Below are 27,533 nucleotides of genomic sequence, written 5' to 3' on the forward strand. Positions count from 1 at the left end.
AAGCAGGGTAGAGAGTTACCAGTGGGACCCAGGGAAGTAAGCAGATTGGGCCATTTTAAAGGTTTTGTGAAGGGGAAAAGAAACTTTTTAAAAGCACTTGTCACCGTGAATGAACACCTGACAGTTTGCCCTGGCAATGCTGAGTGATCGTACTGAAAATGGAACCCTGAGTCATGCCAGGGAGCCTGAGGACACAGGGTATATTCGGCTCTTGGCTTCACCGGCTCTAGAGGTAAAATTTACCTTTGTCAACGGAAGCTGCAGAAAAAGCAGGGTGCTGATGGGGGAAAGAATTAGACACGAAGGAAGTTGTGTGAGAGAGTTGTTTTCTGCAAAACAAAACTAAGAAAGTTGTGAGCAACTTGGCAGGCAGACGTTCTTAGGTTGGCAGGAAGGGAAGGAACTTTAAGGCATTTTGGTAGCTGAGTCTCCAAAGAAAATGGGTGGCAAATCTGAAAACTGTGGGCCTCGGAAAGACCTGAGCAGTGGATGCGGAGAAAAGCAGGCCCTCCGGGACCCTCGTGGAGGGCCCACTGCTCATCCCACTTGTAGGGTCCAACCCGGCGCAGGAAGCAGCAGAGAAGCACGGATGTGGGCAGGAAGCCACCTTCTCCTGGGGCACTGGCTGAGGATCGCCTGCATGCAAAGGCCCAGCAGGGTCCAGAGCATAAAGCTGTCTTGGCCACAAGACGGCAGGCCAGCGGGGAGCACAGAGCTGGCCTGGAAACACAGGCAGGTCTGGACTCCAGTGAAAAGGGCCCAGAGACCAGCTGTGTCCTCATCCCTGCGCACAGGAGAAGGGCGGGCAGTTGGGCCGAGCCACCACGGACAAATGCCCACGCTTTCTCCTGACATAAGCCCAAAGCTGCCCCGACGCCCCAACTGACTGCACAGTCGTGGGATGGGAGCAGCTATGGAAGGAAAGGGAATCCTCAGGAACCAGGAAGGGCTCGTCCTCCCTGTGAGGCTCCCAGGCCGCTCCCTACCCAGCACAGGAGGAAGGCCCATGAGGAGACTAGACTTGCGGCTACTTCGTGCACAGTAGGACTCAGGGCTGTGCAACTCAGGAGTGGCATGGTCTGTGCCCCCAGCAGGTAAATGAGACAAGAGGGGGCCCTCCACAGCGTGCACCCTCCAAGGAGCCAGACGCAGTATGATTCCTCGTTTGATTCGTAAAGGCCCACATTACTTTGGTTACTCCCAGGCTAGCAATGAGGACCCCCGAGGCTCGTAGAGCCCAGGTGTTGGGGACCCGGCACACACCTGGAGCCCTGTGATCCTCACAGAGACCCTTAGGGAGAGACCACCACCTCCTGTCACTGAACCCATGGATGCTTTCAGCAGAGGGTGGTCACGGGCATCAGGTCGCAATCTTACTCCCAGTTCTACATCAATTCCTCACCTGAGTAGAAACATCAGTGAGCTGGCCATGCCCTGGCTTCCTCCTCTATAAAATGAGGATCGGGTAATACACAGGGTGACTATAGAGATCAAATGGTGTGAACACAGTGCTCAGGACTGTGCCTAGCACAGTTCAGTACTGAATGAACGCCAGCCTGCCAGGGACCCTAGCCAGCACGGAGAAGAGACCGGTAACTTCCCAAAAGAGCAGAATGGCTGGAAATTAATAGAGAAAGGGGATTCTTTTTGCTTTTATTTTTTAATCCACTCAAACATGCCCCCAAGATGGATTAGATAAAAAAAAGGTCCAATTTGTTCTTTCTTCAGACCTATGGGATCCAAGCAACTTCTAAGCTGAGCTGCGTAATTCACTTGGTTAATTTATCCTGTAATTAAGCAGGAGAAGCTACAGAAACTTCATTCACTCTAAGTCCAATTTCAAGTCCCTTCAAAGCTTTAGAAAAGGCTTCCGCTGCAAGATGGTCACAAAATATAAGCTTGCTCTCCGAAGAGGGCCGTCACACCTCAGGGCACACCTCCGGAAGCCAACACGCTGAGCATGTGGAGACGAGATCACAGCCACCGTGCAGCAGAACTGGGTCAAGACTCAGCACAGCACTTCACCCCTGTGTGGCCAGGGTAGTCTCCCTACCCCTTCTGACCCACCACCACCCACCATGCAGGGCAGGGGGCAAGCATGTTGCCCCAGCTCAGTGCTCGATACATAGTAGGTGCTTATTAGATGGTGTCGATTACACAAAATTATATTTATTTTTTATGGTTCTGGGGATGGAACCCAGGGGCATTCTACCTCTGAGCCACACCCTCAGACCTATTTTTTACTTTGAAACAGGGCTTCACTAAGTAGCTGAGGCCGGCTGCGAACCTGTGATCCTCCTGTCTCAGCCTCCCAAATGCTGGGATTACAAGCGTGCACCACCACGCCCCATGGCTTTGCAGTTTTAACACTGCAGTGTGCTTTGTGTCACGCTCATGGTGGCAAAGCACAGAGAGATGACAGAAGGTTTTAGACCCTTCGAATAAAATAAGCAGGAGCGCTGCGCTATCCCATGCCTGACAATCACACATCAAGGGCCAGCTTTAGAATGACTGGGTGCCCTGGGGCAACATTTTTACCAGATATTTCCCAAGCCAAACTGCCACAAAGCATTCAAGCCGAATGTCCTTGTTGTCTCTTAGGACCAAGAGGCAAAGCATCTTTTAGAAACACAAGAAGCAGGCGTGGTGGTGCACACCTCTGATCCCAGTACTTGGAGGCGGAGGCAGGAGATGCACAGGTTTTAGGACAGCCTCAGAAACGTAGCAAGACCCTGCTTCAAAATAAAAATAAAAAGGGTGGGAGTGGAGCTTGCAGGTAGAATGCCCCTGGGCTCGATCCCAGTACCAAAAGAGGAAGAGGAAAGGAGAGACAGAAGACCCTTGGCACCACTAATGTGCCCATCACGTTAACCTTCCCGAGTGTGTCAGAGGTGGCTGGCGGGATCTAGGAAGGGCTTAGAGTTGGGGTGGGTGGGGAGCGCTCCAGGAGGTGGGAGGAACACCCACGCCAACTGTGCCTCTCAGGGCAGAGCGGGGCAGAGGGGAAAGGACCAAGGCAAAGAGAGCTTCCCGTCGGCCCCTCTCAGAAAAGGCAGCATCTGAAACTTTAAAGACTCTCCAGAGGTATGACAAGTGATGCTAAAGAGAAGTCAGGCCGCAGGCCTGCGTCGCACTCCGCTGTCTATGGGCCAGCTGCCTGGAGACTTGCCCCACTGGCCAAGCCGCTGCGGTCCCTGAGACCCCAGCTGCCCTTCCCCTCCCGGTCTTGCAGAGCCTCCTTCCCCCTCAAAGTTCCATGAGACCCCCAAGCCTTCCCCCTCTGCTCCCGGAGCGCAGGCGGCACTGGTGCTCCTGTTGACTGATGACCTGCCACTGCAAATCACTCTTCAACGAAGCCAGCTCCCCTACAGGGTGTGCAGCCCAGCAGGCAAGGGCGAGGCTGACTCAGCAACGTACCCACTGCCCGGCCCTCGCTCGCTCGCTCGCTCGCTCGCTCGCTCACTCATTAGCACTAATGTGAACCTGGGCTGTCTGCCCCCACGGCCTCCATCTCCCCTGGCAGCAGTTCCAGCTGTCCTCCGCGAGAGGACATGGGGAAAGAGGGCGCAAGAACGCAGACAAGACACACGCAAAGTGCCGCACGGTCAGGGTGAGGAGGCACGCCGGCTGGGCGGGACGCCGGGGGACTGAGCGAGATGACTTCTGGGAGGAGATCCGAAAGGTGGGAAGTCAGCCGGGAAAATGGGAGGGCGGGGCGTGTGGACAAAGAAAATACTCCTTGTGCAAAGTTAGGTGTTTGGGAAACCGCGGAAGAGACACGGCGGCAGATGAAGGCGAATTCTGGGCAGGAGGGTTTAAATTAGCATATAGTATGTTACCTGCAGGTGAGTCTAAGGGCAAAGGTGGGCCACTGGAGAAGTGGGGTGTGTGTGTGTGTGTGTGTGTGTGTGTGTGTGTGTGTGTGTAGTGCGAGGGACTTTCTACCTCTGAGCTCATCCCCCAGCCCTTATTTTAGCTTTGTTTGCACACAGGGTCTCAGCAGGCTACGGAGGAGTCATGCTAAGTTGCTGAGGCTATCTTCGAACCTGTGATCCTTCTGACTCAGCCTCCTAAGTACCAGGATTACAGGCAAGGCATGCACCCACGTGTGTGTGTGTGTGTGTGTGTGTGTGTGTGTGTGTGTGTGTTGTTAGGGATTGAACCTAGGTGCATTCTATCTCAAAAGTACATCTCAGACCTTTTTGTTTTTTGCAGTACTGGGGATGGAATCCAGGGGCATTCTACTTTTAAGCTGCACTCCCAGTCTTTATTTATTCTTTATTTTGAAACAGGGTCTCACTGAGTTGCAAAGTAGGCTGTCCACGAACCACAATCCTCCTCTCAGACTCCGAAATGCTGGGATTACAAGCGTGAGCCACCACCCTCATCCCTCAGACCCATTTTATATTTTATTTTGAAATAGGGTCTTGCTGAATTGCTGAAAGCCTCACTAAGTTGCCGAGACTGGCTTCAAACCTGCGACCTTCCTGTCTCAGCCTCCAAAGTCCTGGGTTTATAGGCATGCGCCACCATGCTCCGCTTACTGGTTTGAAGCAGAAGTGTGGCCCAAGCGGACTGGCCAGCAGTGGTTCTCCTGTACTTCCGCCCCGTGCACTGAACTCGGCGGCCCTGGGTCACCATGTGCCACCGGCCCCCACCCTGCCAGCTCTATACTATGAGAGCGGGGCCCACAGCAGGCTCAGCTCACCTGCACTGGGACAGCCCTGTTCCTGCACCAACCCACCCTGACAGGAGGGCCCTCCTGAGCCCCTTCCACCAGGAAGACCTGATGATTCCTATTGGGGGCCCAGGAGTAGCTTCCAGAAGCCACTCCCCGCCTCACGGAGGAAAGTAAATATAAAACAGGACCAAAATAGTGTGGGGCTGAAACTCTGAAAACCAGCCACTATAATTACAAGTATTTTTATCTGCCGCCCAAAAGGGAGGATTGGATCATTTTCCAAGAGTTTCTCTGCGGAAGTTCATCTTTTCTCTCCCAAGTGCTCTGGGCTCCCCCAGCAGAGCCACTACCAGAAATGAGGCTCCAGGAGAGACCCAGGCCAGACCCAAGACACGAGGCAGAGCCTCCAGAGTGAACGGCAGAGCCTGGCCCGCCCTCCGCCGTGGGTGGTGACCCAGCCCTAAAGCCAAAAACGAGATGCTCAAAGATCTAGCAGAAACCCAGCATGGTGGCGCATGTCTAGAATCCCAGTGCTTGGGAGGCTGAGACAGGAGGATCTATGGAGACAGGCAGGACCTCAGTGAGACTCTGTTTCAAAGTAAAAGGGGTTGGCATGTTTCTGGGACACAGAATGCCCCTGGGTCCAATAAAAAAAAATAATAATCTGTCCAAAAAAAGAAACCAAAAGACCAGCAAGCTAGCTAGACACTCTGGGAGCAGCGGCATCCTGCAGAGGCACGGCTGTCACCTGCAGCTGTGCATACCCTGCCTGAGCGCGAGGGGTGACTGGGACAACCGGGGAGATGAGGGGAGAAGGAAGAGCTGCGGAGATGGGGAGCTGTGAAAAGCCAGCTCTTCTCGTGTTCCACACAGGACGGGCCACCTGAGCCCATGGGAACAGGCCAGTCTCTGACAACAGGAGACCTCAGCACAGCCCGGCACCTGAGCCAGCACATGGGCCCGAGTATGTCGGTGAGCGCTTAGGGCAGGAGCTGAGGCCACCAGCTGTATCTTGTCTCCGCCTTCCCTCCTCAGCCCTCAATCATTCCCTGGGGCTCCACAAGCTAATTGGCAGCCTGCTTGCCAGCAAGTTCGATGTCTGGCTCCCCTTAGAGTTACAAGTTAAAGCTTGCTGGCAAGGAAGGCCCGGGCCCTGTGTCTGGCCAGGGATGCAGAGGGTCTCAGAAGGTCTGGAAAGAGCATTGACCCTGGAGTCGTTCAGCCTCAGTCAAATCCTGGTTCCACACATGCTAGCCAGCCCCGCGGGCATGGTCAGGTGACTCTGCACCCCGAAACCTCAGCCCCCCCCATCTGTAAAGATGCAGCCAACACTAAATTCGACAATCGATGGAATGTAATTAACACAGAGCCTAGAAATAGAGCAACCCTCTATTTATGCTAACTGCAATTACCATCGTCACTGATATTTATAGTTGCTTTCATTGAATAAATGTCACCAGGAGCCCAATAGGTCACAGGTTACCAAGCACATAACAGACATTCGCCACCACAGACTATTTTCTTTTTGAGATAAGGTTTCCCCAGGTCTCTGAGGCTGGCCTTGACTTTCGATCCCCTACTTTGACCTTCTGACTCACTGGTCTTCCAGGTGTGCACCACCCGCCCAGGAGAAGCAAAGCTGGCGCAGAGTGGCCAATAGCTGAGGCCGGGAGCTGGGGACACACATTTTCAACTTTCCCACAGTAAAGAGATTTTAAGAATTCCTTGGAGTTTTAGCCCTGTTAGTCACTCAAGCTTTAGTGTGAAATGCACCTACCTGGGGAGCGAAGCGAACGCCCCACCAGGCCTCACTAGTGCAGAGCCGGCACTTACGCACGCAGACTTGCCAGGTGAGGAAGCCTTTCACCCCCGCATGGGGTGACAGCAGAGCCAGCACTTACGCACTAGGCTTGCCTGGGCCCCAGCCACACGGCATCATCTGATTTCAAGCAAAACCCCAAACCTTCGCAGCGTATCTTTTCATTTTGAGCCTCAGTTTAATGTAGATCTCTGCTCAGAGTTCCTTGTTCTGAGTCCTAACATGGAATCCAGTATTTTACTTAAAGCCCCATGCTTCTTTTGTACTAAAATGGCTCCCAGGTACGTCGTAAGTGTCAGTTCCTGTCGGTGCCCATTTACGCAGCGAGCGCTGGTGATGTTCCCGGGCTCAAGGTCCCAGATGCCGCAGGAACTTTTGCACTTTATTAAAATGACGATCACATCCGCAGTTATCTGCAGCAGTGTGATTATGAATGTACTTCTTACCAGCCTGATGCTTAGGCTTACTTTTCCATTAATAGCAAATCTACCATTATGAGAATAGCTATTGCTCATATACCATTTATTTCACCCAAAGGGGGAAAAATCCAGGGACTAAGTACATCCATATTGTAAGTGATAAGTATCCCATAATTTAAAAAGCCAGTAGCTAGCTGAGCCCTGCCACATAGAAGGAAGCAAAGTTCTGTTTGCAGAGGATGGCCTGGCCAAGCGGGAGCGGGAGCGGGAGCAAGAGGGAGCGGGAGCGGGAGCAGGAGCGGGAGCAGGAGGCAGGCAGGAGGGGTGTGCTGAGGGAGGGACAGCTGGGGCCACTTGAAGGCGCTGAGCTCCAGCAGGCACCGAGGAGGGGGGAGGGAGGGAGCAACATCCACGGATCTCCTATATACAAGTTGGACACTTGGGCGGAAAGCAATGGAGAAGCTCCGAGCTAAGGTTGGAGAGAACTGACTACAAACACCACCAAAGGGGGAGAATCTGGCTCCGGATAGAGGCTGGAAACAGAAGAGCTCTGGCAAATGCAGCTCAGGAACAGCAGGAGAGGGTTTTTGTTTTGTTTTATTCTGCTTTGGTACTGAGGATTGAGCCAGTGGTGTTCTACCTCTGAGATACACCCCAGCCATCTCGACTGTTTATTTGGAAACAGGGTCTTGCTGAGCTGCTGAGAGTCTCGCTAAGTTGCTAAAGCTGGTCTTGAACCTGCGATCCTGCTGTCTTAGCCGCCCATGTACTGGAATTGCAGGCAGGGGCCACCATGCCCAGGAATGGGAGCGTCTGATCACCGCTCGCTGTAATTCTTTGCGATCTCAGTGCTTCTTGCGGTTGAGTGAATGGCCTCCTAGGCACATTGCACTCTTGTGAACTCAGGAGTTGATCCAAAAACAGGGCTGAGTGACTGGACTTCCTGCCCCACTGAGCAGGCAATGAAGAGAAGTAGCCTCTCCAAAGGAAATCAGAACAAAGGCTGGAAACGGAGGCACAATGGCACCTCCTGTGGCTCCAGACACTGACCGAGGTCCTGTGGCTGAATCTCCAAAGCTTCTCTAAGCTAGGGCACAAAAGGACCAGGCAGCCCGTCCAGGGACACGCGGCAGTAAGTGGCAAACCTGAACCCAGACTGAGAGGGCAGTGGGTGCCCCCAGGCCGCAGAAGGCAGAGGCAAGGAGAGGCAGGCACAAAGTCCAAACGCCACCGGTACTTAAATTGTTCTTGAAGCCAACTGCTAGAAAAGGACGGACAAACCTCTGGAGATGAGTCTAAACCAAAGAAATCATGCTTAAAAGAGGCAAAGAAGCAGGTCTTAGATCTGTCTTGGATGTGCCCAGTATCTTTTATCTTCAAAACCCTCGGGGAACACAAATCCTTCTCTTCTGATGTCTTAGATCTTCAAGAGAGTTGGGGAAGTTTACAAAAGAAATTCTGAGCACCCTCCCTACGTCCCAAGGAAGGAGGGAGGAAAGTGCCGTGCTATGGCGCCACCTCTGCGCGTCGACCTTGTGTCCCAGCGGTCTCAGGGCAAGTGGCATCACTTCAGCAGCTCCCTAAGACAGCACCATCTCATCCATCGCCTCGGGGCGACAGAGCCAACATTAGCCAGAGAAACATCAGAGTCATTTTGCAGTCAAGAAGGAAGGACACCTCAGCCCAGGGAAGCGGATGCCATTTACGGAACGTCTCTGCCTCAGCCTGGCATCTTCTTGGCTCATCTTCTAGAACTTTCAACTCAACCACTCGCAGGGCAGGGAAGCCACAGGAGGAGGAAAAGGGTCAGAGGGCTGGACACGGAGAAGAGCGTCACAGAACGAGCTCAGTGGGCCGGTCCCATCGGCCAGCCACACACATCCCCGCCAGATTCTCTAAGTTCAACTGAGTGGCAAGGCAAGTGCACCTCCCCTCCTGGACCTGTGCCGTCTCTTGGGATGCCAGTTCCTCCCACACGCTGCTCTGAGCTGCACACACTTCGTCAGCAGTGCTGTCCTCCTCACCCCACGTCCTCACACACACCATCCTGCTAGTGTACTGCTGAACAACTGAGCCCATTCCGTAACGGGGCCTGCTGCTGACCCCGGCGGCTAAGAGAGCGCCTGTTTCAAAGTGGACATTCTCCCCCACCCTCACTTCACCTCCTGTTAACAGGTAACATGAGTTTCCTGAATGCAGAGGTGAAGACCTGGCTCCTGTGGCTCTGAGTTAGAAGCAACGCAGAGAGGACTCAGACGTGCATTGGGCCCCTTCTGGGAAGACAGCAGCTTGACCTGGAGGAGCTAATGCTTAAAAGGTGCTGGATTCCTTTGTTTCCAGGAGAACCCTGGGCTTGTTCCTGTAAGTTCACTGGTTTCTCAGATTTGCTAGAAAATGAATAATTTTTTTTTCCTTTTTCCCAAATGCTTTGCTTAGTTACTCGATTTGGTAAATTGGGCAGGTACCGGAGTTTGGTTTCAGTGCAATAGACAGTCGTGAATTCTGTATTTACAGAGCTCCTGCCATCGGCTGGAGCCCTGGGCAGTGACGATTCAACTAGAAAGGTCATGTCCGCTGTCCTCAGGCACTCCTGCTTGGTCCATTCCAAGTCGCCTCAGAAGCAGGCAGTCCAGGCGCCTTGGAGACGCAGTGCCAGGGATGTCCTCTTCCAGCACCAGCTCTAACAGCTAACGCTGCCACGGGCTCCGCCGTCTGCAGCTGCCCCCTCCCCGCACCCCTCCGCTCCTCTCCAATGTTCCTGCTCATGGTCTCTTCTCTTGTGCCAGCCTGGCCTTTCCTCCTTTGGTGAGCTCGGCCTTCCAGAGCACAGCAGAAGGAGTTGGAGCGTGCGACCCAGCACTGATCACCGGGTGACTTGGACAGAGCTCTGCTTCTCACCAGCCGAGAGATGCTGGGCAAGCTTCCCTGCTTCTCAAAGCCGGTCTGTGGAGAGGACCACTGCGTCTTCCTCAAGGACCTCTTCTGAGGCTCCTGGGGGCTTGTGGACATAAATGCCTCAGCACAGTGCCTGGAACTAAAAGTGTGTACCCGACGGCCAGCTGCGAGGGCGACAGAGGCCATCATATCACAAGTGCGTCCCTCGGCCGGATTACCCGGCACCCGCCAGAATTCTCCTTTCCTTCTTGTTTTCCGGAGCTAATCACTGGGTTTGAAGAACAATCTTTTTTGTTGTTGTTCAGTGCGGGGGATGGACCCAGGCCCTCCCCCATGCCAAGCAAGAGCTCTACCTCTGAGCTACACTTGCGGCCCCGGAACAACCTTTTTACCTACAGTCCTTTAGGTCTGAGCTACCCAGACCTCGGACTATAGACCACCAAGGACAAATGTGTTGTGCGCATGTGCAGATGAGGGGTGGGTTTCAGACTTCAAAGGCAGACCCCCAGAGAACCAAGCTTCAGGAACTCTTCCACTGGGATGAACCATGAAGCTTGGGATGTTCCAAATGGTGATGCTATCTAAAAGGAAAGGTCTCTTCTTTTGCCCTTCTCAGGCGGACAGAGACTGCGTCAGCCTCCCCATGCGCTCTCAGGACTCCGTTCCTCCAGTGCATATCACTGGTCAAAGTCAGCCCATTAACGAATGACAGAGGCGCTCCGAGGACTGTGGTGATGGGCTCATTCATGTGAGTACAGAGGGGCTGGCGAGCGTCTCGGCATAATGAAATGCGAATGCTATTCACAGATGAGAGAACATGACAGAACCCTGCTTTGCAACCAAAGAAGGATGAAAAACCAATCTGGGTAGTGACCGCCACCTGAGGACACCTCTGCTCAAGCTCACAGCTTTCTCAGCTCGCTGGCTGGAGCGACAATGCTTCTACCCCATGTAAAGGAGTCGCAGGAGGAAGAGGAAAGAGGCTGAAGGCCAGACAGAGAGAGAAGGCTTCACCCCTGAACCACCGGCTCCCTCACCTGGCAGTTCAACACTAATGCTGCCCTGACTGCCAGGAACAAGGCAAGGGACCAACGCCAATTTTCCCATGTCTTCACCATTTTGGCACATTCAACAAGGTCAGCATAGAGAGAAGAGACTTTCACGTGGTCCAGGAGGGTGGTGACGGGGCCTCGACACAGCCTCCAAGGTGCCACTGTAGAACCCACCTGCCTCTCCAGTCCTGTCCACTCTGCTCCCGACCCATGGGCCTCCCTTCTATCCCTTCAACCTGCCACCTCTTGCCCTGCATGAGAGCCTTTTTTCTTGCTGTTCCCTATGCAGAAAACAGATGTCCAAGCCAGGCGTGGTGGTGCATGCCTGTAATCCCAGTTCTTGGGAGGCTAAGACACAAGGATCACAGGTTCAGCCTCAGCAAGTAGTGAGATTCTCATCAACCTAGCAAGACACTGTTTCAAAATAAAATTAAAAATAGGGCTGGGAACTGGGTGTGGTGGCGCACTCTTATAATCCCAGCACTCAGGAGGCTGAAACTGGAGGATTGCGGTTGACGGACAGCCTCAGCTACTTAGTGAGGCCGTCTGCAACTTAGTGAGACCCTGTTTCAAAATAAAGAATAAAAAATAGGGCAGGGAGAGTAGCTCGGAGGTTGAATGCCCCTGGGGTTCCATCTTCAGACCCACAAAGAAAAAAAAAATTAGGGCTGGGGTATAGCTCAAAGGTAGAATGCCTTTGGGTTTAACTCTCAGTACTTACAAAAAAAAAAGTAGATGTCCAATAAACATGAATAAACCAACTAACTGGTCATGAAGAACTTGCTCCGTGGGTCAGGCAGCCCACGGCTACCTCAAGGCCCGTGTGCCAGCCTGGCACCCGGAGGAGGCCACACTGCAGCCACTGCCCCCGGCCCGGTGCTCTTGGCCTCTGGGGAAGCAAGCGCTTTCTCTAGCACCTGACAAAGTCCCTCCCACTGCGCACCTCACCCAGCGTCCCAGGGGGACAGCACCTGTCGCCCACTTTCACTCTGGTGACTAGTTCACACCTCCTTGCTCATCAGCCTGCATTCAGCCAGTGAACTGAGACGGCCCCTGCCCCGGGAGGACATAAGAATATGTCCACTCAAGGGCTGCACGCCATTTGTCAGTAAATAGCTCCTAAGAATACAGGGACATGCTCTCCGCTCTCCAAGGACTCAGTGTCCACTGGGGAAGCCGAGTAAACAGGTTGTCACAACCCTCAGGGTGGAGCCCCATTTCTTACTTCCTGGGGGCTTTCTGGACAGGAAATGATGGCCTGCAGTGACAGAAGCCAAAGCCAAGTCTCATGACCAAGTCTCACGACCCCACTGAGGGAGTCTTTGCAGAGGGGAGACGGTGGGGACGAGGTCAGGCAGGCCTGGACACGCTCCCCAGCCCCCAGGCTTCCCAGCCCGGATTCTGACTCTTTCCCCACCAGCCCGGTTTGCTAAAGCCTCAGCTCGCCGAGTTAGAACTCAAGCTGCTCCTAATGCCACCTCCCTTCTTTAGAGTAGACTTAGGACTCACAAGAAGCATCCCAGAAGGATGACAGAGTGAACCTGGATGAGCCTAACGGTCCTCTCCCAAGGCCTGCCTCCTCTGACTCCCACCTCCAGCTCAGGCACGTCTCCAGTAATAATCAGTGTGTAGATGTGGAAAGTACAGGGAGTATACTTGACTTCCGTGTGTATATGTCTATGAATAGATGTGCCATTTGCACTAACAGCAAGTTACCAGCACACCACACGCGCACACCTAGTGACAAACCATCTCCAAACTCCCCGCTGGCTGTGGGGATGATGGTTTCTGATAAAAAGCTCTGTCGTATCAGAATACGGTCAGTCCTCACGTTTCAAGGATGTTATCAAGTAGTAATCATGAACATCCACAAATGACTGGTTGCCACCTACCAAGATAAACATTCGTCTTTCTCCTCTAACCTGTTAATGAGATCATTTACAATGGATGGAATTCCTAACGTTAAACCACCCTCCAAATCCCAAACACTTCTACGTAAGTACATCGTTCCTTCAGCACACAACTGAATGCGGTTAGGAATACCTTTTTTAGAAGGCTTGCACATCTCTGCCTAAACGCAGCAGCTCTGTGGATTTGAGTCTGAGCCAAGATACAGATGTGTGTTCACGAATGCGCATGGTTCCTTCGGTGGCTTGCCTCATCTTCAGTTGACCTTGACAGCGGATGCCATCCTAGAACGTGGTCCAACTGACCTCCATTTAAACACTTACAGCACAAGATCGTATGGGGAATTCTCTCCTGCTTTTATTCTACAAATCCGAGGTGACATTTCATTTACTTTTCATGTTACATATTTCTATTTACTCTCTCATTTCCTTACTACAAGTGCCAGATGTTTCTGATTAAGCCAGAGGTTTCTTTTCTGAATATACTTTTGGTGGTGCACTTTAGTTTGACATCATAATAAAGCTGAGAGTGGTCTGGACGCACATACACAAAGCGTCAACTCTTTTCTTTACCTAGTGCAGTGTTTTGATCTTGTGTTTTGTTTGGGAGTGGTTTTGCAAATAACCTGGTTTTAGCAGGTGGGGCCTCTTTCTGGAAAGCTCCCAGAGCAGCCAATGTTAGGACTAAAGACACACAGACTGCTGCGGGCTTTACCTCGATGAGCTTCCTCTCGTAGGAGCTGGCGAGTTCTTCAGCAACTTCTCCTGGCTTCTGCTCAGCAACTGTCACGTCTCCGTCGGCGGTCCAAAGATTTGGCACAACTTTAGGAAAAGAGAGACACTTTGTAAGTATTTCAACACGAATCGAAAATGACTCTCCTGGTTAAATATATATATATTCTTTCTTTCCCAAAGATTTCTCCATACAGAAGGCTTTTCAAAAGCACACGCAGTTACTAATTACTTGAACACAGCCACATATTCACACAAGTACAATAAAGCAAGCGATACACTGCATTTTGAAACTGTAAGAACTGTTGGAGGGATGTGCAGGAGCCTGGGGGATAATCTTGCCAGTCTTTCCCATCTCGGGGGAAACAATGTGTTAGCAACACAGAAGCCTACACTTGCAGCTTTTATGGTGGCCAAATATCTTTTAGCTCCAACAAAAAAGTTACCCCATGAGGGAGGGCCTGCAGAACAGTAGAGAAGAGTCGAGAATTGGCATCTGCAAGCCCTCCTCTGGATGGCAGCCTCAGGGAACCCTACGTCCATGACTGTGTCCGTACAGGGCCTGCAGCAGGGAGACCAAGGCTTCGGGCAGAGCGCAACAGGCGCCGCAGACGCGGTGGCGCACGCTTGTCATCCCAGCATTCGGGAGGCTGAGACTGGAGGATCGGGTTCGCGGACAGCCTCAGCTACCTAGTGAGGCCCTCTGCAACTCAGTGAGACCCGGTTTCAAAACAAAAAATAAAAAATAGGGCAGGGGGTATAGCTCTGAGGTCAAATGCCCCTGGGTTCCACCCCAGACCCGCAAAAAAAAAAAAAAAAAAAAAAAGAATACAGATCAGTCTCAAGTCCAAATAGGGTCGTTGTCTATGTAGGCTCAGTTTCCTATACTCCTGCATGCCCCATCAACCAGAATGAGACCCAAGCAAGGCCCTAAGGCTAACCCCCGTGACAAGAGTGACTTTGGGGAGACCATGGGAATGAGGAAGGCTCAGAACACTGGGGACAAACTTGACCAGGGCTCAGTTTCCAGCTGCCCAGTGACCAAGTCTGCATCAGGCCACAGCCAGTCAGGGCCTGCGGCTACAGCAAAGAACCCACTGATAACATAGAAAGGGATGCAGAACATTCCAAGTGGTCTCCATCCCAGGGGCAGCTATCATTCCAGCCACTGCAGGGAGTGACCCAGGACAATCTGTGACCAGAAAGCATCATCTAAGGAGCAAATTGAACTGGGCATGGTGACACACACTTGTCATCCCAGTACTTAGGAGGCTGAGACAGGAGGATCACAGATTCAAGGCCAGCCTCAACAAGAAGTGAGACTCTCATCAACCTAGGGAGACTCTGTTTCAAAATAAAAATAGGGCTAGAGGTGTAGCTCAGAGGTAGAATCTCCCTGGTTTCAATCTCCAGTACAAAAAGGAGAGAGAGAGGCAGACAGACAGAGAGAGAGAGACAGAGACAGAGAGACAGAGACAAGAGAGAAGAAGAAGAAGAAGAAGAAGAAGAAGAAGAAGAAGAAGAAGAAGAAGAAGAAGAAGAAGAAGAGGAGGAGGAGGAGGAGGAGGAGGAGGAGGAGGAGGAGGAGGAGGAGGAGGAGGAGGATTGAAAATACTTCCCATGAAAGTTGATAGATGGGACACAACTGATTTACATTCACATCCTCTCAAAATCCCATTAAAATACCAATTTACTTGTTTTAAGTCACCCTTAAGAAAGGAGAAATTGTAGAAGAAAAAAATAACAAAATTATAGGAGCTGAGACTCAAGTAGGCAACTGGTAAAAAAAAATTAATTCTTACATAGAAGTGGGCAATATCAAGATATCATCTCATTAAAGTGGAAGAATTCATAAGAGTCTGACAAACTGGTAACAGAACACAATCCTAGAAATAAGGGTAAAAACCAGGACCAAAAATCAAAACAAGCAGTTAAAAGTCTGTTTGAGAAGCAAATAGCAGAATCCTCTGGGTTTATTCTCTGGAGAAAGTAGGATAGTAAATCCAGGCCAAACAAAGATTGGGTATCTTACTGCAACAGGGAGCTAAAAATACACACTGAACTTGTGAGGTTCTCCTATTTTTCCTCCTCCCTCTAACCCATCCCCCCACTTCCAGAACAGCAGGCAGCCAACATACACCTCTAAGCAAGAAAATAGAAAAGGATTTTCTAGGTAATCTCAGCAGCCCAGAAGAAGAGACCTAAAGAGAAGGATCCCCGGGGGGGGGGATGGCAGAGTCAGGGCACCCCACCAGGAAGCCTAGAGTCAGCACTCACAGAGCTGCCAGCTGAGTTTTTAATGCCCTACTCTGCACTGCTGAGTACACAGCCAGAAAATTCTTACACTTGAGACGAGCACGAAGTGAAAAAGGACCAGAATAAACAGAGAGAGAAATGCCACTCGTAGTAAAAAGAGACTCTACTGAAGAAAGCTTCCAAAGAAAGCTCGGTAATACTAAGAGAGAGAGAGGATGGCACGGTCAAAACACAAAGGGAGAAAGGGCGAAAGAAGAAAGAATGCACACAAGAGTAATAAAAGCTCTTTTTTCAAAGTAAAACTATGACGCAGAATTGGAACACTGAATATAAGGGAAAGGGTAGGGAAATTTCCAGAAAAGTTAAAAAAAAAAAAAGCTGGGCGTGGTTGTCATCCTCGCGCTTGGGAGGCGGAGACAGGAGGATCGCGCAGGTTCGAAGCCAGTCGCGCTGGCTTAAGAGACCCGTTTCCAAATAAAAATATAAAATAGGTCTGGGAGTATAGCCCGGAGGTAGAAGGGCTTCCAGGAACCCCAGTACCACCAAAAATAAATAGATAAATAATAAAAAATAAACCTAAAAACAAAAAAGGAGAGAACTTTAAGTTCAAAGAAAAAGAGCTCAACAAAAAAAAAAAGAAAGGATGGGGTGGGGATCGGGTAAGGGCTAATTGGGTGATGTGTGCATGTGTGTCTCCACAGTCTTTTATCCCATTAAGATGTATGACTACATTGCACCAATTAAAAAGAAAGAAGAAAGAAAGAAAGAAAGAAAGAAAGAAAGAAAGAAAGAAAGGATAGCACAAAGAGCAAGAATTCAACAATCTAATTAAAATTTTCCCCGTAACCAAGAGATCCGAGTGTCAAGACTGAAGAGCTCCCGGGTAGAGCGGTACCCTCCTGTAATCCCAGGACGTGGGAGCTGAGGCAGGAGGACTGTAAATTCAAGGCTGGTCTTAGCAACTTGGTGAGACCATCATCAAGTAGTGAGACCTTGTTTCCAAACAAATAAATAAAAATGGCTGGGGGTGTGGCTCAGAGTTAAGAGGACCCTGGATTCAGTTCCCAGTACCATAATAAAACATCAAAGAACTCAATGAGAACCCAGTAAAAGGGAGAAAAGAAAGCCACAGTCATCCACCCGGAGGCGTGAGGGGCAAAGAAGAGAGGCCACAGCCTCCTGGGTGGAGGTAGAATTTCTACAGAAGATACGAAGTCAGAAATGGCAGAGGATTTTGAAAGAGCAACATGACAAACCAGAAAACAATGTAGGGACGCCTTCGACATCCTCAGAGGAAACGATTTCCAACCCCGAATCACACTCCAGGCCCAACCACGTGAGGAGCAGGACCAAGACCTTTCCAGATGCACAAGCCACAAAAACTTGACCTCCCACAAAGAAAAGGGAAGAGATCTAGACATGGTGAAATACAAATTCCAGGGAATCCAGCACAGAAACTGAGTCAGACAATTAGTCATCCAACCCCCAAAGCAGAAGCCACCCAGTGACTGTCCGAATGATGAGATGAACAAAGCGCGGTCTCTCCACACAGCGGGGCTCTGCGGTCGCCACACAGAGGAATCAAGCGCTGCTTTGTGCCACGACATGGGCAAGCCTGGAGCGCACTGGATTAGGTGAAAGTGGCCACACACCCAAGGCCACGCGCTGTGTGAACCCATTCACATGAAATGTCCAGAATTTGCTAAGGCTGGGGAAGTGTCTGCTAGTGGGTAGCAGGTGTCTTCAGATAGAAGGAATGAGAAAGATGTTTACGATGATGGTTGTACAACTTGGTGACTATGTTAAAAACAGCTAGGCCGGGCGTGGTGGCGCACACTTGTAATCCCCGCGCTTGGGAGGCAGAGACAGGAGGATCGCGCAGGTTCGAAGCCAGCTGCGCGCGCTGGCTTATGAGACCCTGTTTCCAAATTAAAAAAAGTATAAAAAATAGGTCTGGGAGTGTAGCCCGGAGGTAGAAGGTCTTCCAGGAACCCCAGTACCACAAAAAAAAAAAAAAAAAAAAAAAAAAAAAAAAACAGCTGAACTCCGTGGGGTCTGTCACCACCCATGTGAGTAGCAGTGGGTCCTCCCTCCTGAGCCCCAGGATGGCAAATGCAGCCACAGCTGACCAGGACTGAGCCTCCTGAGAGGTCTGGGGCCAGGTACATGGCTAAGGACACAAACCACAAGATAGCAAATGTTTGCTGCTATAAGCCGGTGATTTGTTACACAGCAGTAGCTAACTGATATATTGCCTTAAGCCAATCAACAGGTGCTTCTAGAAAAACTGTTTTACATCATGAGGTTACACAGATCATGAGGCCTCCCAGATGGCTGAAGTTTACACAACAGAAAACTAAGCACATTCGCCCAATGTGTCTCTGCAGCTCAACGATTTGTATTCATATAGCGTACGCGGTTAGACACACCTCGCCGCTCTGTTGCCAAAGGTGAGCGTGTGGTAAGGCACAAGAAGCCACTCATCTGGCTGGGCTAAGTTTACACGAGCTCCACCTCTGGTTGCTTATTTTAAGTCAAGATGATTTCATTAGCCTCGGGAGAGAGTGAGCATTTGCGCACTCAGAGAAGGCAGCAGAAAGGAGAGTGGGCCGAGGCAAGTCACTTGAGACCCGAAAGTAACAGGTTACAGCTCTATTCTATTTCCTTCACATTTTACCCAAAAGAACAGTCAATTTGGGAAGGGTCAATTGTGATTAGATTTTGGATGTCGGATCTAAACAATACATACAAACACTTGCGAACAATTAAACCCAAACTTTTTTTTTTAATTGCATCTTTCCTGAGAGTGATATATTGGTTGTAAATTTGAAATAATGACAGTTTAATAACCCAGAAGGAAAACACATTTTTCCATTTATGTTAATAATAGCTTACTTCGGCATGAGGCCCTGGGTTTAATCCCCAATGCTGCCAAGAATAAAAATAAAAGCTCACTATGAATTCAAGCACACGTGGCTTTAAACATTGATTATAAACCAAAAATGTAATCATTACTTCACTCCATATTCTGAGCCACATCGACATTATTCTGAAGTCTCCGTTGTTTCCAGGTAAGGAGCTCAATAAAAAGCACAGCTTACTCACCGAAGTCACACTGCAAATGAAAAAGGAATACGTCTCCTCTTTTTAAATTCAAAGAGTCAAGATCCTGAAACTCTGTTTGGTAGAAGCACAAAGACATGTGCTTTAACTCAGGACCGTTTCCCACCTTCCAGGAAAGCTGTGGGTTACTGAGCACCCTTAGCAAGCAAGTCTTTTAAACTTGCTGGCATCCAACAATTCAGAAACTTTCACCTCTGTATTTCCACTTTGGATAACAAACCTAGGTTGTGCTAAAAGGACCAATTACAAAGACGGGTCAAAAGCAAAAAATAAATATGGGCTGTACTTAATGTACTAACCAAAACTTGACAACTATATCCACGTCCACTGGGTTCTCAGAAAAAAATCAAATAATACTATTGGTCACATAGGACTTTGGGGCTTGCAAAGCATTTCAGATGAGTCACCATTGGGGTTTCCAAGTGGCACTCACCCTGGCCATTTTAATCTCGAGTAGGCATGGACGTGTCTAGGCTATCTGTCTAGCACAGGATCCTATGACCCAACCCATCTAGTTAGCACCCACATTGTTCACAGGAATCTCTACACTCGGTCTGCTTGCCCGGCCTCTCAGAAGTCGGCAATTTTCTCCTATTTCCATAATGGCATAATCAGAGAAGTCAGACTTCAAATGGAAAAGGAATGATTTGGCAAAAGCAATGAGCTGTCTCTTCCTCAATTCAAATAACAAGTCAAGACACTGTCGCTGTGTTTGGTAGAAGCACAAAGGCAGCTGCTTTAACTGGGGACTATTTTTCGTGTTCCAGAAAAGCTGTGGGTTACTTAGCACCATTAGCAGGTCGTTGAAACTTAGAGAACATAACAGTTTTTCACTCCATTGCTAGGTGTCCGATCTGTTTGGGGGCATCTGTGATAAGTCATCTAAGATAAATAGACACTATGCTGGTCTCACTCGCAGGCACCAGAGAACACATGGGGCTTTTGCCTAAATTATTTTAAGCAAAACTTCAAATACCATGGAGAGCAGCCCAGCAAACAGCAGGATAAGGTTGCTGTTTGGCTTTCAATTTGAACAAGCTTAGCAGGGCTCCAGATGCAAACAGTGGGAGGTGCCAGCAGCAAAAGCGGATAAAGAGTCACTTTAAATTCAAGAGTGGCTTCCTAGGACATTCTCACAGACGAAAGGTGGTGCACCCAGGGCCTGTGGGAGCAGACTGGGTTACGTGTGCTGGGGAATCTGGGGCGCACGGAGGTTCCAGCAGAGCAAGGTGCAGATGATCCAGGGGTCTCAGGATGACGGCAGCAAGGGCAACAGTCTTCCTATCAGCAAGCCCTGCATCTTGCCCTGCACACAGCGAGCAGGACGGGAGCTCCACAACCCGGCAGTTGCCCTGGTTCAAAGACTGGCTGCGCCTCTCAGCAGGGGGACCTCAGACAAGCCTTGCATTTATTCACTCCAGACAGCTAGCTACTCTAGAGTCATCTAGCATCGCGAAGTAGATACCAGAGATTCAGAAATGTACTAAGGAGGAAAAAAACAAAACCAAATAAATGCCAATATGAAGTTTACATTCTAGTAGGGGGTCACAAAATAAACGATTCTGTGATGGGTCCGGCTGAGAAGTGCCAGGGGAAGTTGAAGAGTGAGAAAACCTACCTTAGGAGAGGTCTGCTAATTAAATATGATGCACTTGAGGGCGTCAGTAGGGAGGTCCTAACTGAACAGACCAATATGAAACAGAGGATGAGCCACACAGAGCCCTAGGGGGGGTCCGCATGTGCAAAGGCCCCAAGGTAGGCGCCAGCTCCAAGTGTTCTAGGAACAGCAAGAAGCCAGTGTGGTCAAAGGAAAATGAAGGAGAAAAGACAGAAATGTGACCAGAGAGGGGCTGGCAACTTCATGGGCTAAGGTACTTTATTCTAAACACAAAGAGAAGTCCATGGAGGACTCAGAACAAATGGGAGGATCCCTGAAGAGTAAGACTTGATTTTCTAAAGATCACTCCACCAGCTATATGAGGGGGTTAGTGGGAAGCTGGAACAGAGGCCGTTCTGGTTTAGATCTGGAAGGTTCCCCCCCAAACCTCATTGGCAATACAGCATTATTCAGAGGTGAAATCACTGCATCACAGGGCTCTAACCTTATCAGGGGATAAACCCATTGGTGGGTTCAGACTGTGAATGGATTACTGGGTGGCAGCTGTAGGCAGATGGGCCAGGGCTGGAGTAAAACCCAGAGTGTGGCCTTAGGTATTTTGTTCACCTCTGCCTGTTGCTCTGATTCCCAGCTGTCATGAGCTGTGCAGCTCTCCTCTGCCACAGTGTTTCTGCCTTGGAGCCAGCCGACCATGGACTGAGCCTCTGAAACTGTAAGCCAAAACAAAAATCTCCCCTCTGCTAAGTTGTTCTGGTCAGGTATCTGAGTCACAGTCATAAAGAGGTGAGGACACAGAGCCGCAGCTTGGCTCTCCCTTCAGGACAGAGCTTGCAGCCAGACACAGTGCACATACCTATAACCCCAGTGCCCCGAGATACTGAGGCAGAAGGATCACAGCTTCAAAGTCAGCCTCAGCAACTCAGCAAGACCCTGCTTCAAAATAAAAACTAAAAAGGGCTGGGATAGAGCTCAGGGGTGTTATGCCTCTGGGCTCAATCCCCAGCACTACAGAAAGAAAAACAGAACTTGCCGTTCTGTTGCAAGACGTGGTTAGCTGAGAGCTTCGAGCTATTGCCCCTTCCGGGTGCGATGCGCTTCCCAGGCAGCCCTCGCCTGTGGCTGCACAGGAGAGGAATTTCTTCCCAATGCAGGGCCCTCTCCCGGGCAAGCTCCGCCCACAGCTCTTCCCTGGGCTGGGAGGACGAGCCACCCCCAGCTCTTCAGCCATGCTGAGGCCTTCCTTGCCAACACCACCCCCTGCCCCTCTCCACTAACACACCTCTGGGGCTCCTGTGTCTTGTCATCTTCTCCCCAAAGGCTCCACAGCTCAACTGCTTAGGAGGCTACCGCACAAGTGCAAGCAGGAGGTGATGGGCCAGGCGGCCTGAACCAAGCAGAGCAGCCAGCGTGACCGGGACTGGAAGACAGCCCCCAGGAAAGCCAGCGACACCTGCTGCCGGGTCTCATGTCACAGTTCAGTGGCAAGAGGCGGCAGACAGGACTGGATGAAGGAACCTGGGAAAACTGGGGGAGGAGCGAGGGGTGGGAAGAGCGGGATGCGGACCGAGAGCAGTGTGCAGCAGGTGGGGCTCGAGTCCACCGCGGCCATGAGAAGAGAGGTCGAAGGTGAAGGATGAAAGTGCTGGAGTTCAGGGGACTGGAGCTGAGGATAGCACTTGGGATCGGATAAAAGGCACAGGATGGGGGGGATGCACCCAGAACCTGAAACCTTTGTTCTTCCTGCTGTGAAGTAAGAGCAGGCATGGCCCTGCACAGAGAGACAGGGGCAGCATACAGCACAGCACCGCAGGGCCCGGAGCAGGACCAGGGAGCAGAGGCTGAGACGGTGACCACTGCCTGGTCCTTTAACTGATTTTTATTCCACCAGGGGCCGTGCTGGTGCTTTATTATGTTGTGTTTTTGTGGTACAGGTGCAGGGGAGATATTACTGCTACAGGAAGTGAGCATCCAAGGGGCTCAGTGATTTGCCCAGGGGAGGCCAGCTGACCAGCACAGGGCGGCATTCACCCCAGGCTCACAGCACCGCCTCTGCCAGCCCGGCCAGCTGCGAGAATCAAGCTCTCCTGCTCAGGTTTTGTCCAGCAAGCATCCGGACTCCTGAAAGCTAAGGAGAACTTGGGATGAGGGACGGATGTCACCTTCCCTTGCCACAGTGACTGCGCACACAGGACACCCAGCACGGTCACCAGCTTCTGCTCAGCACCAGCTTCAAAATCCAGGTGTCATCCAGGTAGCGAGTCCGCGCACCGCCCAGAGGAGCTTCTGTCTCGGGCCTTCTGAGGCAGCGCTGAATGTGGCATGGCTTTAAATTAGAGATGGGGCAACAGATGAACCCTGAGTGCGATTCAGCTAACTTTCGTTCTCTTTCTTTCTTTCTTTCTTTCTTTCTTTCTTTCTTTCTTTCTTTCTTTCTCCCTTTCTCCTTTTCTCTCACTCTATCGTTCTTCCTTTCCCTCTCATTCTTTCTTTCAAATGGGGCAACAGATGGACTCTAATTGTTCTTCTTTCTTCTCCCCCTTCCCTCTCTCCCTACCTCTCTTCCTTGTTTATTTCCCCCCAATACTTGGAACTGCACCCAAGGGTGCTCTGCCACTGAGCTATGTCCTCAGCCCCTCTTGGTTTTGTTTTGAGACAGGGTCTCCCTGAATTGCCCAGGCTGGCCTGAAACTTGCAATCCTCCTGCCTCGGCCTCCCCAGAAGCTGGGATTACTGGAGTCAGACGCCATACCCAGTTAGTCAGGTAATTTGTAACTCAAAGAAAGGAGTTTCCCAAAATGAGGAATACTTACTCAACATTCTCCCAGGAGAAGTCAGTCCAAAGAAGATGGCATTGCATAGACAAGAAATCATAGCTCTGATAAGAAGGTGGCTGTCCTATGGCATGGGGGAGGTTTAGGATCCGGGTGCAGAGGTGGCTCCAGCCCCTGGGCAACAGCACTCAGGGCCCAGACACCGTCACGCGATGGCTCCATGTTCGAGAGGAGAAAATGAGGGTCTGGGTTTTCAGACAATACTCCAAATGATGAAGACAAGAAGCCAAACCCTGGACTCCGGGACTTCAGTTCCCCAGCCCCACGCTGCTTCCTGCCACGGAGCCCGCTCCCCTCGAGCCCAACTGCACCTGTGACACACTCCCAAGGTCATGTGCTGAAATGCCGAAGGACACCCTCTCTCCATGTGCAGCGTGCGCGCGCGCGCGCACACACACACACACACACACACACACACACACACACAGGAGCATCTCTTTTTGGTTACAAAGTGATGATAAAAATAACACTATAAAAAAGTAAGCTCCCCAGGAAGTTAAAACCAAATTCTCTGAAATCATAGCAGAAGCCTACCTCACAGATGACTGACTTTCTGGTCCAAAAGCTGGGAGCCCACGTGAGGTCTCAGCCAAGAGAGGCTCATCAGAGCATGACTTCCAAGCCAAAGTGCTGCCCAGTGAGCCCAGATGTGTCTGTGCACCTCAAGGACAGGCCCAGGACCACACGACCATCTTTTAACAGTTAGGAACTACATATGATCACATGTGAACAGAGACAGAAAACATGTCTTGGCTCTTTGAAGATATGTGGTGGTATTAACTAGAAATATTTGGTCTTGCTCCGGGCGTGGTGGCGCACACTTGTAATCCCCGCGCTTGGGAGGTGGAGACAGGAGGATCGCGCAGGTTCAAAGCCAGCCGTGCTGACTTAAGAGACCCTGTTTCCAAATAAAAATACAAAAATAGGTCTGGGAGTGTAGCCCGGAGGTCTAGGGGTTTCCAGGAACCCCAGTACAACCAAAAAAAAAAAAAAAAAACGAAAGGAAGGAAGGAAGGAAGGAAGGAAGGAATGAATGAATGAATATTTGGTCTTCCTTATGAAATTTCCAAGCAACCAGCTCAAAAAAACTCTAGAGTTGGGCACAGTGGCACATAACCTGTAATCCCAGTACTTGGGAGGCAGGAGGATCACAGGTTTGAGGCCAGCCTCAGAAACTTAGCAAGACATCCAGGAACCTAGGAAGATCCTGTTTCAAAACAAAAAAAAATAAAAATAAAAAATGGCTGGATGTATAACTTGGTAGTAGAATGCTACTGGGTTAAATCCCCAGTACCAAAAAAATGACTCTTAACCCTTAGAATCTTTAAAGTGAGGTTCTAAGTTTATTGCTAACAAGATGCCTGGTGGGCAGGGGCTCCTGGAAGCCTCAACATGGCACCAGCTGCCATGGGAACAAGTTCTGTGATAGAGCACTGGAACGACCAGCCTTACCCACTGGCCTGGACGCAGGGAAGCAAGGCTGAGGGTTGGGTTGATCACCAATGGCCAGTGATGTGCTCAAGGTCTACACGTCTACCTACTGAATCCTCCACAAAAAGACAGTGCTCCAAGAGCTGGAAGGTTCACCAAGGGTAGCGCATTCAAAGAAGGCGCAGAGGCTCCGACCCCTTCCCCAAGCCTCAGCCCTCCACCTCTTCCATCTGGCAGCTCCTGGCCGTACAACTTCTGATTAACAGGCACTAGTAAGCAAAGAGCACTTCTAACGCCATGAGCCTCTCTGGCAAGCCCCTGAATCCCAGGAAGGGCCGTGGGCATCTGCCATGTACAGCTGGTTGGTGCGAAGCACAGGTCGCAGCCTGGCACTTGCAGGTGTTGTCTAAGTGGGGTGCAGTCTTACGGGCTGAGCCCTTACTCCGTGGAGTGTGTGCTAACTCTAGGTCGTGTCAGACTGAATGGCAGGAAGCCCGGCTGGTACCCGAGGAGGGCCTGGGCTAGAGAACAGCACACACCTCTAGTGTCAGACACGAGGGGTTGCAAGTGGTGTGAGCAGCCAAGGACAATGAGTTCGTCTCCCCCCTGGATCCTACTAACTGGCAAGGGAGCTCTAGGGCACGTCACTTCATTTCTTGGAGCCTCATTTTCTTCAAATCTAAAACAGGGATAACTAGACTTGTGAGAGTCAGATATGAGAAGAATACAAACTACTACTTTCAGTTCTTGCTCCAAGCATTAAAAACACAACAAGTTCTAAAAAGACAGATGCGGTAAGAGCCTGCCTCCTTCCTGCAACCAGGAAGCCTCTTCGGCAGAAGTTCCCTCTCCGCTCAGTCTTTCCTGAGAAATCTGCTCACCTGTTTAGACGCCGCATCTGGCTTCCAGGAGACCAGCTAAATATATGAGCTGCGCGCGGGGAAAGCTGGCAAAGGCTGCTGCCCGGAGCCAGAGCTGTCATCACACCCTCGCAGGCCACATTTTCACCTGCTCCTGTGAGGTTGCCACCCAGAGGCTCTGATGGAAAGTGGAGTGTTGTGTTTACCCCCTAAGTGGAAAACAGCTGGACAGTGGGAGCCACTTCCTTGCTGGAATAGAATATGCACATGGGCGTGCCAGGCAGAAGCAGGGCCAGAGTGTTGGCTGGACAGAACTCCACACCCGGACCGCATGTGATGGCAGGAAGGGTCAGCGTGTCAGCAGGGATGAAGTGGCCTCCCGGACAGCGCTGAAGGTGGTTTTCAAATCAGCTTGTGCCAAACTGCAGATAGATCTAGGCCGGAAAATTAATCTAGTAACCGAAATGCAGGTAGCATGGCTCTCTCCCACTGGGGGCGAGCCGCCATCTGGGCACGCACACGGCAGACTTCGCACAGACAAAGGGCACCTCTGGCTGCTGCCCCTGTTGCCCTGGAGCGTGGGGAACAGTAAATAAGAAGTGTTTTCATTCTATGCCTTTGAATCATTTTTATTTGGTGCCGTGAGCGTGTGTGACTTCAGCGACACAATTTTAAAGCAGCAGAGTATATATATCAGAGGCAGAAATTGGACATTTGTAAGCCCGGGGTTTATGAGAAGCAAGACCTTCCATAGGAAATGACCATACAGCTGCCCTTAAGAAGAGATTCTGGGATTTCAAAAGCCCAGGACAAGGATTTGTCTGAACTGTTTCAATCCTAGGATTCTGGGACCCACCACAGGCAGTTAGACATGGCACAGCTAAAAATTACACACGTCAACAGGATATAAGGGATCCAGCAACACAAAAGGCACAGAGCCCACCGCCAGCCAGACCTGAGCTCCAACACCAGCCCAGCCCAGTATTTCTTTAAGGTGCGTGGCTGCCCTGGGTGCACTCTCCTATGGGGTACAGATAAGGTAAGGTACCCGCACCTATCTCGCAGGGTAACGAAAAAGGATATCTTGGAAGAATCAAGAAGGAAATGGGAGGCAGACACAGGGGCTCACGCCTCAAATCCAGAGACTCAGAAGGCTGAGTCAGAAGAAGCACAAGTTTGATGGCAACCTGGGCAACTTAGCAAGACCTTATCTCAAAATAAAATTTTAAAAAGGGCTGGAGATACAGCTCAGTAGTGGAGTGCTTTTCTAGAATGCACAAGGCCCTGGGTTCAATCTCCAGAACCACAAAAGGAAATGAAGCCACTAACAGAGTGCCCGGTGCTCTATACTGGCAACAGGACGGTAATTAACAGAACATCAGATTGTAAACTTGACCATCTACCCAGATGGTCAGCTCCAAATAGGCACATATTCTCTCTGGTTTCTCTGAACTCACAAAACAGCCAGAATCAGATAGGACACAAATTAGATTCTCAATACTTCCTGCTTGCATTACTGTCCATACCTAACTTAAGGCAGAATTTAAAAAAATTGGTCAACACAAGCACCGTTTATCCCCCTTACTGGCTACACCAACCTGTGAACAAAACACACTTCACACGGCACGCACATGTGCATCTTCTAGCCTCTGGTTTTATGTCCTTACGAAAAAACATCCATTTGTACATTGGACTGCCCCAGGTGTATATATGCCAGAGTCTGCAAGAAACGGATACAGGGTGTAAGTCTCAGCCCTGCCCACAAGTCATATGATAACCCGTTTTATTTCGAGAGACCTTATATTCTCCCAACACAAATGTGTGTATTCTCTCATTTGGTCCACATACCTATTCAAGAAGTTGGACTGCCAGGCGTGGTGGCGCACGCTTGTAATCCCTGCGCTTGGGT

General features: G+C 50.6%; 1 protein-coding gene across 2 annotated transcripts in view; it reads right to left on the reverse strand.

The window, feature by feature from the left end:
- The window catches only part of SNX29 (sorting nexin 29), a gene marked incomplete at its 3' end in the record, with an annotated part of 442,960 nt that overhangs the window by 185,173 nt on the left and 230,254 nt on the right, over positions 1-27,533 (reverse strand). For both annotated transcript variants that reach the window (XM_080703361.1, XM_080703360.1), the window contains exon 14: positions 13,489-13,595. In XM_080703361.1, the coding sequence (XP_080559487.1) occupies positions 13,489-13,595 (107 nt within the window). The remainder of the gene's footprint in view (positions 1-13,488; positions 13,596-27,533) is intronic.

This window comes from Muscardinus avellanarius (assembly GCF_963383645.1).
Source record: "Muscardinus avellanarius genome assembly, chromosome: 10".
Taxonomy (NCBI): Eukaryota; Metazoa; Chordata; class Mammalia; order Rodentia; family Gliridae; genus Muscardinus; species Muscardinus avellanarius.